This window comes from Mesocricetus auratus, unplaced genomic scaffold, assembly GCF_017639785.1.
Source record: "Mesocricetus auratus isolate SY011 unplaced genomic scaffold, BCM_Maur_2.0 Super-Scaffold_100021, whole genome shotgun sequence".
Lineage (NCBI taxonomy): Eukaryota > Metazoa > Chordata > Mammalia > Rodentia > Cricetidae > Mesocricetus > Mesocricetus auratus.
This window is the reverse complement of record NW_024429202.1, coordinates 15,333,512-15,348,476: the sequence shown is the minus strand read 5'-3', so window position 1 is coordinate 15,348,476 and position 14,965 is coordinate 15,333,512. Positions and strand designations below refer to the sequence as shown.

General features: G+C 45.7%; 1 protein-coding gene across 1 annotated transcript in view; it reads left to right on the top strand.

Moving 5' to 3' along the window:
• Positions 1 to 14,965, top strand: part of Tram2 (translocation associated membrane protein 2) — a 75,427-nt gene that overhangs the window by 32,052 nt on the left and 28,410 nt on the right. Inside the window, exon 2 of the mRNA XM_005072278.4 lies at positions 7,319 to 7,382. Within this exon, the coding sequence (XP_005072335.1) occupies positions 7,319 to 7,382 (64 nt within the window). The remainder of the gene's footprint in view (positions 1 to 7,318; positions 7,383 to 14,965) is intronic.

Sequence of the window (14,965 nt, the reverse complement as noted above, 5' to 3'; positions counted from 1 at the left end):
CACGTGGGAATACATAGATTAATCGTTACCGGTTAATTGTTAAAGAGAGCGAGCCAGTAAGAATCCCTAGCCATCAGTCAACAGTTTAATAATATATGGGGTTCAAGGGCGGCGGGACCTGGTGGGACAAGAAAACCGCCAGCAAAAAATCCTTGGTGGGGCTACATAGTGAGATCCTATCTGAACAAGAACCGAAAAGATAGGGAAGGAAAACATATTCTAAATGTCTACTTAGGGCTCTTTTTGGAGAAGGTGTGTGTGTGTGTGTGTGTGTGTGTGTGTGTGTGTGTGTGTGTATGTACACACTCTCGCACATTTGTATGTGTTGTGAAGGGGATACTGGGAACGGAACCCTGGTCCTTTGAAAGGGCAGCAAATTCTCTTTACCCCTGAGGCAACTCTCCAGCCTCCAGATCTCTATCTTTTTAAAAGTTTTTTTCTTTCCTTTTCAAGATTATAACTACAATGTTCCTCCTTTCTCCCTTCTGAACCATCCCATCTACCCCTGGTTGTTCTCCTTCCAACTCATGACCTCCTTTTTCATTGATTGTTGTTACATGCACATGTGAGCATCTACATTTTACAGGCATGTAAAATGCAAGCACTTCTAAGGAAGATTGCACTTATTTCCTGCAAATGCTTTGAGATTGCACAAAAACACAATCCTCCGGAGGTTATATGTTGTAGATATGAAGGAAATGGAGAAGACAGTCCCTTAGCTACTTCACACTTTATAGCACTTGAAATAGTGGGTGTAAAGGTCAAGACTGAGCTGTCAGATTTCTCTTTTTTTAAGGCCTTCTTTACAGATATTAAAAAAGCTGGAGAGATGGCTCAAGGGTTAAGACTTTTCTTATGATTACAGAGGACCCAGGTTTGGATCCCAGCGTCCACATGGTGGTGGATCACACCATATGTAATTCCAGTTCCAGAAGGTCTGGTGTCCTCTTCTGCTTTCTGCATGCAACAGGCATATGCATGGCATACACATACATACCTGTAGGCAAAATGCTTACATAGAAGAGAAAAAAATTAAAAGCTCTGCATAAGGCAGGTATGATGGCATACTCCTGTAATGCCAGCATTCCAGAGGCCAAGGTGGGAGCCTGGTGTGTTCAAGGCCCTGAGGCCAGCCTGGACTACATAGCAAGCTCCTGAAACCACCAACCATGATGACTTCAAGGCCCTGAGGCCAGCCTGGGCTACATAGCAAGCTCCAAAACCACCAACCAAACACCTCTCCTTGTGCTACGGTATAAATTCCTTTTTATTCTCATATAGTTTAGCCTTTGACCTGATCAATATAGTCCACACCACCAAGCCTTAGTCTACGGTTCCGTGCCTGGTAACCTCTTTTCTGTTCAGCGTCGCGATCACAGGCTCTAGAGAACCTGTGGGGTCTGTCTGCTTGGCTTCGCCCCATGCTCGTATCAAGGCAGCCTTTCAGCCAAGGAACCAGGATCCCCAGATGTTGCTCAAAAGCCACACAGAAAGGTACTGTCAGAACTGGGTCCCCTGTGTCTCAGCCACTCAACCCTTTCCGGTCATCCAGAACGGAGGTTTGCAGAAAGCCAGAGTGAAAAGCATGTTTGTCCCAGCAGTCTGTCCTCTGCTGAGCTGCGGGGAGTTGCTGGCCACAAGCACTGTGTCCTGCCGTGACCATTGAGCACACAGGTGATGGTAGACCCACCATGTTCTCCAGGGAGCACTCCAGAAAAGAGGGATAAGGACCCCTGCCCCCCTTAAATCTCCTCACCATTTGAATGTAATTTTCCAGTGTTTTCTGTTTGACTGAAGTGTTCCTATTCACCATCCGAGCAGAAAGATGTGAAACCAATTTCAGGACAGCTTGCCGGAATCATTTGACTTCCTGAGATCAGGGCCACGCTTGGGAAGGAGGCAAGTTCCCCAGCCTCAGCACGATGGCTCTCTTAGTTCCGTATTTTCAATGAATGAGTGTCTGTGCTTTGAGGTGTGGGACCTCGGCCACTCTGTGTTTCTGCCTCCCGGGCAGGGCACCAGTGGTTCGCAGCACTTCTGCAACAGTGAGTTCCTCGCGCCCCAGGCTTGCCTAGTGTACCGACACAGCACCCTGTGAGGTCCATTATGCAGATGTGTCTGTTGAGAGGAAGTCAGATTTAGCTGAAGTGAAGGATCCCACAATGTGGTCCCTTCTTGGTTCCTAGCTTCTTTCTTTGGTGACTGCCGTCAATTTGCAGTGAAAGGGACTGTGCATTTGGAAGCCCTGATGCGCCAGGGCCTGGGGCTGGCCAAGGATTTTACGCTGCTTGCCCGAGAGGCAGGGAGGACAAAGGTAGAAAAGCAGCATTGAGCTTCAAGCTTGAAGGTGGACTCTTCGGTAAGGCTGAGATTTGTGCATCGAAGTTCAAATGGGCTCAGGAGTGACCGCTCTGTGAACTGAACACAGTTCTTTACAGATTTTCACCTCAGCCACCTCCATGGACCTGATGATTCCATGTCTGTCTATAACAGTTTCAGTCCTTACAGGGCCATCGGAGGAATGACACTTACTCATTTAGAACCCTGCCTGGCACTAAGACAGTGTTTGGTGTCACTGTTGTGAGTTCTGGGGAAAGGAGTCCACAGAAGTGACATACCTTAGCCAAGGACGCCTCGCTGGTTCACAGCAGACCTGAGACTGGATGCTGTATCCTGAGTGCTTCATGGAAGCTGCGATTTCTCTGGCATTCTTAGTGTCTTTATAACCAAGAGCTCAGGTCCACGTGCCTCTAATAGAACATGGCATGTGGAATGATTTTGGTTTTGTTATGGGTGTGTGAGTACACTCAGCGTCTCTGGCTTTGTGTTTCACACCATGCTCCAGTTAAAACTGTAGTGAAGCTCTCTCTTCCTCTCTTTGTGTGTGTGTGTGTGTGTGTGTGTGTGTGTGTGTGTGTGTGTGAGAGCCCCTCCTATGTAATTTGTGCTTTCTCTTTGCATTAGTTTATTAGCACATGGTCTCTTTTAACCTTTCACTCACTGAGCTTGGCATTTAATATGCTATTAAAGTCAATATTGTTTCCTATAAACAGCCTTAGAGGGATGAGAAATAATTGGAGGGACATGTTTAATAGGCCCCTGTTTCACAAGTCTCTGTGCTACATGGACCCCGCATTGCACATTCCCTGACCTCAGGTCAGGAGAGAGTGATGGAATGAAGATTTGGGGTGCCAAAGGGCTTTTGAAAGCACACAGAGTGGCTTTTATGGGGGACAAGTAGGGTTACTTTTGTGGCTGATGTTGCCACTGCTTCCTTATCCCCGCCTCCCCCACTATTTCCCCTCTCCCCTGCCCCCTTCCTTTAATGGATGTGGCGGACTTAGTCGCTGATCTTATTTTCCTCTTTCAGACAATCAGGAAGGAGTTTAGACTCCAAATTTCCGGCCAAGTTGAGATGATGCGTAGGACTTCTTGGGATGCGTTCCTGTGGATCAGCCTCATTCTTTAGTCTTCCTTTTCAAGCTTCTGACATGTGATTTCTTTGGGTTTGGTTTTAGTATTCTAGTTTTTATTAGGATTCGTGCTGTGTTACGCGCCTTCTAAAGTTGTTTTTGGAACAAACTTATAAAATCCCAAGTTGGTGGTTGCCTGTTTTGCTCGAGTGCTCATTGGGCGGTAGAAGGCCACTTTGTCCCTCTGTGTCCAGAGTTTAACTTCTTTTCATATGAAACAAGAAAACTGGCATCAAGGATGCACTAACATGGGAACAAGCGTGGCTTAGAATTTGTTTCTGCTGCCACAACCCAGAGGGCTGGTATGGAAAAATCCTGGAGTCTTGTATTTTTGCCTGAAGTCTGTTCTCTTAGACTTAGAGTCAGAAAACATGCGTTACACATTCATCCATGGTTACCGAATATTACAGCATGAGTTCATCAAGTGGGTACTTATGAGACACCTACTGCATGGGTGTCTCATGGGATGGACACAGTGGGATAAAACAGTTGTACAGAAATACAACCGAGCAGGCGACAGGCTGCAGATCAGACGGTTCTCCTGCGGGATGGCTGTGTCCACGTGATGGGCATCATGATAAGCATGTGTTACCCAGCGGGTTCTGCCCTCTCTACGTTGTGTGCTGAAGGTCATCAAGGCAAGTCAGTTCTTCATTCTTCTAGAACTTAAATTTAGTGATGTCAACCTCTACCAGGAACTGTTTAAAAAGATCTTGATGACCAGTGAGACACCAGCAGGTATAAAACCCTTGCTGTACATGCCTGATGACCTGAGTTTGAGCCCTACAACCCGTAGTATCAAAGCAGCATTTGGTGGCTCGCCTCTCTAATCCTAGCACTCTTATGGGGTCATAGAAGGAGAATCGGCTGGAAGCGCACATATGCAGTAGCAGCAGGAATAACAAGAGAGACTGTGAGTTGTGAACAAGGTGGAAGATAAGACCCAACTCCTGAACAGTTGTCACACACACACACACACACACACACACACACACACACACACACACACACACACACACGAATCTTGACCCTAATAGAACTGAAATTCAGGTTTGTCCTGATATGTCCATTCATCACTGATTGTAGATTTCATCTTTGTGGGTCTGCTTACTTTACTAAAATTTACCTGCAACCTCTAAATTCGTACTTGGCTCTCCCCAGCTGTTCACAGGTGCGAAGCCTTGATGCCAGCAGAGGTGAAACAAGGCTATGCTTGCCTTCCTGTTTCAGCTCTCGTACTGTAAACAAATCATCCTTTTCTCAGTCTATTTTAGGGCCATAGTTTTGCATCTAGGGATGTTTGTGGGATTTCAGTCTTTCTGATGGCCCCTAAGTATTTTCCTGAAGTGCTGCCTGTCTATGTTCCTATTCTTAGGAAGGAGTTAGTGTGCCCTAGGGAGAAACTATGCCTTCAGTTGCCTCATTTGGGCATGAGCTACAGTGCTATTGACCATGAGCTCAGTGTTAATGGACCAATGGTATGCATTAAATGTGTGTTAACTAAGGCGTCCTTTAGAAGCATGTACAAAGTGAGATGTGTCTGGTTTGTAGTAGCCCAATTCTGCATTTCCCTTGGACACAGTGTTTCAGTGTTCCATGTTTGCAATGGTTCCATAGAACTGCCATAGCTGAAAATTGACTGCATATGCAGGGCCAAAGCAAAATGTATGTAGCTCACATACCAAATGCCTGATTCTCTGGGCTTTATTTGTTTCTTGTCTTGTTTGCTTGTTTTAAGTGTAATGGCTCCCAGACTTGGCTGCATGTTAGAATGCTCTGGGTGCTGGACAAAATGCTGATGAGCCAGCCAACTGTGAGGGTCTAGTTTAGTTGCCTGGGGGTATGGCCTGGATATAGAAAAAAATTCAAGTTCTTTCAGGAACCCTGTCACAGGCAATGTTGAACAGTGGTGCTCCACACATAGAATTACAATACTTCTGAGAAGTGGATGCTAGCCAACTTGAGGAGGCCCTCCGGGGGCTCACACCACTTAAGACAGGACAACAGAAACCACAGCAGAAGACGTGGAGCATTGACCAGCATACTCGCCAGCCCCACTCAGGAGATACAAACCAGGAGAGGGTGGATTCAGAGTGAGATGGGTTCCAAGAAAAAGGTCATTGGTGACAGAGGGCGATTCTCACTAGAGACTGGGGTAAATGAAGCAAACTCCATCTCATCCTTTGTCTTACTCAGTGAGCACTCACGTTTGTCTGTGGTAGCTATTTGGGAGGGCGTGCAATGAGAACTGAGTCGATGGGATCCCTGCCTTCTAGGAGGTGATGGCCCACTGTGTGGAAATGATAGTACAGCAGAGTATGGAATGAGCACTGCTGCCCATGAAGGAGTGGCCTAGGAGTAGCTGAAGGCCTTGCAGAGTGCTCGCAGTTGAGGGTGAGACACATATTGACAAGTTGTGGGGAATAGCAGAGCAAGAGGAATCTATGAGTAGAGTCTTGGTTTGAGCCAAGCTCATTATTGTAAGGAAAAGGCATCCAATTGGAGGGAGGTCAGGAATGTAAAACACGGTCTTAAGGACCAAAGGAGTCAATTTCAGAGGTGCGAGAGTGGGGAAGAGCACATTCTGGTGCCTAAACGTATTTGTTCTTTCCCTACAAACTTGATAGAGCATTCATAAGGCATGAACATAGATATATGGAGACTTTGTACATAGCTACCTATAAGAAATAAGTGATACCTAAGTACAGAGTAACAACGAGTCCTTTTCTCCTTAAAGGAGTGGGTTGACTCTGTAGGATAGGCTAAGGCCAGTCACCTGTCCCTGGTGTGTCCAGAAAGCCATCCTTCACTTGTTGCCACACTGACTTGGCCGTGACCTGGTGTGTCCCCCATCTCCTCGCCCCACTCCCTGCATACAATTTTCTGCCCTCCACGTTGGAGGAGAACCTATAACCCCTGGCTGAGGAAGTATCTTCAGAGCCTCTGGGGATGTGGCTTCTCTTGCTCTGACCTCTGTGTGTCTCACAGAGTGCTTCTTGGTCCTGGCGGTACATTTGTGGACTCTGAAACGCCAGTGGAGACTGTTGCCACCCCAGCTGCGGAACTGTACATATCCATGACTTTATAGACAAGGGATTTGGTTCAGGGTGTGGAATGACTTCCTGGTGGTTAACATAGCTAGCAGAGTCAGCATTTGAACATAGACAGTTTCTACATCTCAGCTTCAAACCTCCACATTTGGTCATCTCACCCCTGCTGTAAACAGTTCCAGTACTGATTTGACTATTAATAACCAGATTGGGACCACAGTCATCTAAAGATAGCACACACACACACACACACACACACACACACACACACACACACCAAACCAGTATTGTGGGGTTTGAGAGGGCCGTTCCCCCTTCAGTAGAAGGGTAGATGTGAAATTAGCACCTGGAATCCACTGTTTCTGAAGCTTGAGTTTAAAATGCCACGGCTGCTGTCCAGGGTGCAGGCAACTGAAATGCCTGGGAAGTCTGCTCTGGAACCTTTAAGAGCGGTGACCTTCCATAGAACTGGGTGCCCAGAGCTAAATCAATATATGGACGAGTGAACGGCAGAACGATTTGTGCTGCCCGTGGTCAATACAGCTTGCTTCATTCTGACTGCAGTGAACACAAGTGTAGCCATCTTCTGGGACCCAGGATTGCTTTGCTTTTTAGGGCAAGTACTGGGAGGGCTGGGTTAAAACTGGTGCTAACTGTGGGGTAGGTGAAGACTCTGCATCCTGGAATGGGAGTACTGATGGAAAGGGAGGGGATCCAGGGCAGGGAACAGCCTCTTCCTGTTCCTTTTGATGTGGCCAAGAGAGTAAACAGGAACTTTTCTCCTTTGTTTTCCAGGTCACAGCCAAGACTGCCTTTCTATTTATTTTACCTCAGTATAACATTAGTGTGCCTACAGCAGGTAAGAAAAGTGCTGCCCTTTATCTCTCCCGGTCCTCTTAACCCTGAGATGTACAATTTGTTCTACACCTGGGACCTTTTAGATACTCTCCCTGTGGCTCCGGTGTGTTTAGGTGGCTGGGTGCTTCTTTCGCTGTCCTCCACCATAGGACCAGAAGAAAAGCACGACCCTGTGGGGTGCTAAGTTTGGTTCTGGCTCCTTCCCCTGAAGTAGGCAGTGTTGGGGACAGAACTTACGGCCTGTGACCACTGATCAAAACCACGGCCTCCTTTTTAAAGTTTTCCATTAGTAAAAGGGGTTAGATATTGTACTTCGGTGGAGTATGGAAACATGGCCGGAAAGGGAGCTCTGTCCTGTGACTAGGGTGAGATTAAGAGTTCACACAGGGCCATCCCATGAAGGATGTCATGGGATGTAACTGTCACATCACAAGCTGGCCTGCATCCAGTATTTGCAAGAACAGCAGAAAGCCTAGCCGTCATGATTTCAAGTACCTTCACTAGCAGCCTCCAGTCCGGTTATGGGCTCCAACCCACGGCGTAGCAGGGCTACGTAGAAGCAGAGCAGGGAGAGTGGGCCCATTCTAAAATGATAGCTGCTCCCTACTTCCAGCCAGTCACCAGCCCAGAGGCTGCTGTAAACCCAGAGTGCCTGAACGGTTGCTTCATCATCACCACAACCAAATACCTAACAGAAACATCCCCAAGAACAAAAGGTGTATCTCAGCTCACAGTTTCAGAGGGTTCCTATTGTGGCCATATGGTTCTGTGTACTTGAGCTATAATGGTGGCAGAAGCACGTGGCAGGGAAGAGCTGTTCAGCCTTTGTGTAAAGGGAGCAGAAAGAGTGACTACGGGAAAGGGGCCAGGGCAAGATACCTGCAAGGGCCCAGACCCTGGAATCTGCTTCTTGCAGGAAAGCCCCTGTTCATCCTGCCACTTCCCACTGAAACCATCACAGGATGACTATTTCAAGGGTTCTTCATTTGAATACGCCTGAGTCCTCATGTTCTGACACCAGACCGACACACCAGAGACAGCCATGCTCTCCTAATCTCCAGGCATTCTCAAGCTATTCAAGTAGATAATCAAAATACGTCATCACAATAGCTGAGGTCATGTCTCTTGATAGAGTTTATCCCAAGAGAATCAGAAAATGTTTCTTCCTGTATATAAACACCTCTCTTTTTGAATGTAGCAGGTAATTTTGTGAATGGCACAGAAAGTCAGAATGCAGGAAGATCAACAGAAGCAAGTCAATACATCTTCTGGCCAGGTTCAGCTTTGAGGCCATGTTTCTGCAGCCTTAGGGATCTGGGGTCTCAGCCTAGGAATCAGGTTAACTCCCTCTGGGTTGTAAAATATTAAGGGCCCCCTTGAAGGAAAAAGGGAGTGTTGCTTGCCAAGTCTAGTTCTTGACTTTTATATAGGGATCCTTTATCTGGCTCCACCAGGTATCTCTCAAGGATTTGGTGGGGAGTGAGTGCATGACTCTTTGACCCATGATGGTGTAGCCATGAGTTTTGCCTGAACTCATCTCTGCAGCCAGTGTAGCCAGGCACTGATAGAATCGTTGCTTCTGGGCATGTAATACAGTTCCTTTTTTGGAGAGTCAAACTGAAAGATTGTGGTAAGAGAGGAAGAATGGTCTTTTCTGTGGGAAGAGAAACTTGAGAACATCTCTCAGCCTGGGGAGCCAGGAAATGCTGTGGCCAGACACACGTGCATCCCAGCGCACGCTCTCGTACTGGTAGACACAATGAGTTTTGTTGCTCAGTGCCATGTGGTCCAAGACCAAAGTCACGGTTCTTTGACTCCTGTCATCTGTCAGTTGTGAGGTACTGGTAGAACCAGCTGTACTTAACAAGTGAGTAAAATTGACATATTTAGATTTTAAAATGGGGTAAAATAACCTAGGCATAGTAGTGTTTCCCTAGTAGCTGGGCATGTTCTACTGTATCTAGCCCCAAATTTATTAAAACATCCAGTTTTAAATGTGTAGTGTGATTGTATTAAGTACATTCACATTGTGTTACTTTCCATATCAAGAACTCTTCACCTTGCAAAACTGAACTTTTAATCATTAAACAATAACTCTCTATAGCAATCACTGTTTTCTTTTTTCTATGAATTTGTTGCAGTAGGTACTTTATATGCGTGTGTGTGTGTGTGTGTGTGTGTGTGTGTTTAGATTTTGTGACAGTGTCTCACATAATATTAAGCTAAGCTGACCTTGAACTCAAGGGAGTCCTCTGGCTTAGCTTTCCAAGTCAATCACCACACCCAGTCGTAAAATCATATGTTATTTAGCTTTTAGGTACTGGTTTAAAATTTAAATGCACGTTCACCCCCCACCCATGCATTTACACAAGTACTGCATAACTCTTAGAGAAATGTATGTAGTATAGACAACAAGATAATGATCACATATGACCCCATCACTCAGCAAGAACTTTAGTTAAAATATTTTTAGATATGGATTCATAACTTTCTGTTTTGCTACTAGAATGTGATAGATCTTTCCCATGTGATAATGATGTTGTAGTCTGACATTTTGCAATTATTAAAAGTGGGCAACTAATTCACCCTTCCTTCTTTCACCCTTCCCCTCCCCTTTCTAACATCCCTTCCCTTCCTTCCACTGGGAGAGAGCTCTTAATGAATCTAGCTTGGGTGGGGGCATTTCATCTTTCCTCTTTTCTCCTGAAAGTCATGTGCAATTTTAGGCATTCCATTAACCCTGTTGAACTGTAAGGCTACATCTTTTTTCAGAATGACAAAATATAAAATGAAAGAAATGTTGCTCCATGACCATATCACATAACTGCCATCCACACTGGAACTACTTCCTCTGGTTCTCTCTCTCTCTCTCTCTCTCTCTCTCTCTCTCTCTCTCTCTCTCTCTCTCTCTCTCTCTCTCTCTCTCTCTCCTCTAATTAAAACAAAAGTACTATTTCGTGTGTATGGGTGTTTTTGCCTGCATGTATGTCTGTGCACCACGTATACGCATTGTTCTCAGAAGCAAGACACCACTGGATTCCCTGAAACAGGAGTTACAGACAGTTGTGAGCTGCCATGTGGGTGCTGGGAATCCAACCTGGGTCTCCTGGAAGAGCCACCCATACTTTTAATCCCTGAGCCATCTCTCCAGCCCTAACTATTGTTTTTAAAATTAGCTTACAATGGGTTTCATTAGCATTATCATACATTTGGGTCATTACTCCTTGTTCTCACTCATCCCTCCCTCTATGGACTTCACCCATGCCACGCCTTCCTTTTGGTCCCCTCCCTTCTCAACACAGGCTCCCTTTGCTTTCCTGGAACAGGTGTTACCTTACCTCTTCTTTCTACTTTCAGAACACAGACACACACACACACACACACACCTATATTAGTTTAAATATAGGTACCTCAAAATTGTCTTGTTTTATTTAATTTAAAAAATTTTTTTTATTATTATTTTTAAAGACAGAGGTTTCTCTATGTATAACAGCCCTGGCTGTCCTGTAACCCATTTCATAGACCAGGATGGCTAGGAACTCAGAGAGATCCGCCTGCCTGAGCTTCCCAAGTGCTGGGATTAAAGGCGTGCGCCTCTGCGCCTGGCCTGACTTATTTCATTTAACATAATCTTCAGTTCTGTCCATTTTATTGCAAGCATCCTGATTTCATTTGTTTTTATGGCTAAATAAAATTCCACAGTTACTTTACCCACACATCTGTTGATGGACGTCTGTGCTGATTGCATTTCTTAGCTATGGAGAACAGTGCAGCAACTTAACATGCATGTGCCAGTGTCTGTGTGGGATGCTGACAGAGTCCTCTGAGTGTGTGCTTCCACAGTGGCTGCATGGGTTTGCGTTCCCACCAACACATCCTCTACATCCTTGCCAGCATTTGCAACTGTTTGTTTTCTTGATGACAGCCGTTCTGACTGGTGTGAGGTGGGGTCTCAAATCAGTTTTAATTTGTGTTTCTTTTAGTGGCTCAGGATGTTGAACGTTTTTCATATTTTTTTTTCCCTTTTGTGATTCTACCTTTGAGAATTGTCTGTTTAGTCCATGAGCCCATTGAATGGTTGGGGTGGGGTTGGATGTTTAATTTTTGCAGTTCTTTATGTATCCTACATATTAATCCCCTGTCGAATAATGCATAGTTGGCAAAGACTTTCTCCCACTCTGACGATTAATTTGAGACAGGGTTTGGCTGTGTAGCCCTGACAGAGCTGGAACTGACAAGACTCAGTAAGCGCTGAACTTGTGGTCATCCTCCTGTCTCTGACTCTCTGGTGTTGGGGTTGCAGGTAGGCACCGACACAGCTGGCTTTTTAAGTTGTTCCTGTCAGGTATTGCTATGGCAACACAAAAGTAATTAAACTGAACATTCGTGTGCCCAAGGCATCCTTTCAACTCCTTAGAGAAACTAGACAGTAAGCAATGCCTTAAACGTCCACTTCACAGTCAGGATGACTAGGGGAGACTGTCTCAGCCTAGGCCCAAGTTAGAGCTGCTGGGCATAAAGAACTTGTTATTGAATCTTGGGAGTGTGCCACACTCATGCGTTCATTAGTTTAATTAGTTAATTGCTCGCTCTAGACAAATATTTCTGCATCTCTTGTATATTGGTCCTGGTTGTAAGACAATTTAAGGGAGATATGGATAACAAATGAGCAGCTAGAACAGGCAGTTGGGAACAGGACAGTCCTACCTGAGGGATCCCCATGTGTGAATGTAGAAACTCTCAAGAGAGAAAATGCCTAGGGGATGCTGGTTGCTGAGCATGGCTGGTGAGCCCAGAGCGGCTGGGAGCTGGTGTCTTCCAAGATGTAAATATTAAACTCTACTCCTGGAAAGTGCTTCTAGGTCTGTGTGCCCTGATGAAGGTCCATTAGAGCGCCTGTCCGATGGAGGGCTTCAGTGCCTTTAGAAAGGGAAGGGAAGACATGGCTTGTTTGTCTCTCAGTCATGGATGTCTTACTATTTGCGGCTTTTTGAAATGTGACAAGCAAAATTCGAGGGAGACAGTGAAATCAGAATAGCCTGCTTCCCTTGGTTTTGAGCACCCATGGTAACCAACCCAGTATGATAATGCCTGTTTGCCTGACTTGCAGGAAAGCAAACTTCTCGTGGGACAAGGATGTTGTACAATAATAGGTTTGTTGAGGTTATGATTTCTAAATCCCTCCTCACAAATCTCCTTAGGATTGGAAGTGCTTAGAAATCTATCCTTTTGTTTCAGTGGGGGAGGAGGTGGGGGGGGAGCATAGAACCAGAGTAAACTCTGCCTTCTGAAATCTGTTCATTATAACATGTGTCTCACGACTCAGTGTTTATAATTGGATTTTGTAAAGTGGTGGCCTTGTGCTCCTGGCAATTCTGGAGCCTCACTCTTCCCCACCCCATTGAACCAACTCCCCAACTCCTTCCTCGGCCTCTCAGGTGTTGGGGGCCCTCTGAAGGGCCCTCTGAAGGCCTCTCTCCCTCTGAAGGCCTCTCTCCCTCTGAAGGAAGATCTGCTCCCAGCTTCTTTCCACTTCGCCTTAGCACCCACGCAACACGTCAGTCTCTGTCAAATTCCCCTAGTCCATGATGCAAAGACATGAGCCTGTTCTCAAATGAGGTCACATCCTAGGGTGCTGGGATCTAGTATATCTAAAAATGAATTCTAGGAGAGACACAAATTAGCCCAGATCACATTCCAGTTGCAAGGCAGACTAGCTGCAAATTGGTGGTTTTGTTGCATTGTGATGAGCAAATGGGGCTCCTGCGGAGGTGACGGCCACAGTGACTGGGAGAGGCTGCAGTGCCTGTCCTGCTAACATCCTGAAGGCTGACCTTAAGGTTGACTGTGATAAAACAGGAAGTCCTGCTCCTTTCCACACACCCCCCCCCCACCTTTCAAAATCAAATCGCCAGCTCTTGCTACTTCTGTTTGGCATCCTGTCAGGGTTGCCAGAGTTTGCAAACACAAAGGCTAGGCCTATTTGGATTTCACATAAACACATTAAAAAAAATACAGCTCAAAGGATGCATGGGACACAGATACAGAAATATAATTGTGATTACAGGAAATTAAAGTGTTTCTGTTTTGTGGGAAATGGGGTCTTGTTAGGTAGACTTGACTGGCCTCGTATTTGATCACCCTGTTGTCCAGGCTGGCTCAAACTCACAGGAATCCTCTTGCCTCAACCTTCCAGGTGTTGCGATTACAAACATGTGTCACCACACCCAGCAATAATCAATCATTATTTATATGGAATTCAAATCTAACTCATGGCCTGGATTTTCATTTTGTTTTCTGGTCTTAACTTCATTAGACACTTTGAGTTTGACTTTCTCTTTAGAATTCCACCAAGTATATGGTATCATGGTCCAAAATATATAGATTATAAGAGGTCAGGGAACAATAGAGATTTGTTTTCTTCTATAGGTGGCGCCAGACCTGCTGGCCTCTCTTCTAATGTAGAACCATTTAGCTTTTTTTTTTTTTTTTTAACATGGTTATCTAGGCTGTGTCTCTGATTGGCTCAATGTTTTTGACCAGCTATTTAACATCTGGGCACACCCATCCTTTGCAAAATGGAACTGATGGTCGTTGATTCAACTTGAGGTCCCCTTAAGTATTTGCAGCATAGATTTTCTGTAAGTCAAGACCTTTAGCATGACCTGGGCACTCTTTAGAAATGCAGACTTTTGGGCCCCTGTAGCAAGATCCCCAGTGAAAACTGGGAGGAGTCTGTGCCCAATACAGTTGAATAAGTCAGGTGTAAATGATGCAGGTGAAGAACGGTAGGGAAGTCTTTCAAATGTTCCTGTGCTCTCACAGGTAAGACGAGGACAGCCGTTACACCTGGTCACTCATTTGTATCTTCCTTTTCTCTTTCAGTGTTGGTTTTTCCTACCTTAGTTACTTCCTTTTGCTGTGAAGAGACAGCATGACCAAGAAGGAGAAAGTTTCTGGGGGTGCTTGCTCACAGTTTTAGAGGGTTGGAGTGCATGGGGAGAGTATGGCAGCAGGCGGGCCTGGTGTGATGTGGCAGCTAAGGGCTCGCATGTGACCCACAAGCACATGGCAGGGAGACAGCTCACTGGGAATGACTGGGCTTTTGGAGCCGCAAAGCCCACTCCAGTGACACACCTCCTCCAACAAGGCCACACCTCCTAATCCTTTCCAAACAATTCCACCAACTGGGGACTAAGCATTTAAATATGAGTCTGTGGGGGCCATTGTCATTGGAACCACCACACTATAACTATTTGGTGGTGGTGGAGTGGGAGAGGTGGGGGCTATAACTAAGTAGATTTGGGTTCTAACCCAGGGCTGCTGCTCCCCAGAAGTTGTGGATACATTTGTGGTACAGTGTATGTGCAGGCTAGTTTTTATGTCAACTTGACACATCTAGAGTTACCTAAGAGGAGGGAACATCAATTGAGAAATTGCTTCTATAAGGTTGGGTTGTCAGTTGAGAAATTGCTTCTATAAGATTGGGTTGTGGGCAAGCTTTTGGGGCACTTTCTTAATTAATGATTAATGTGGGATGGCCCAGGTCATTGTACTGCTGCCACCCCTGGGCTGGTGGTCCTG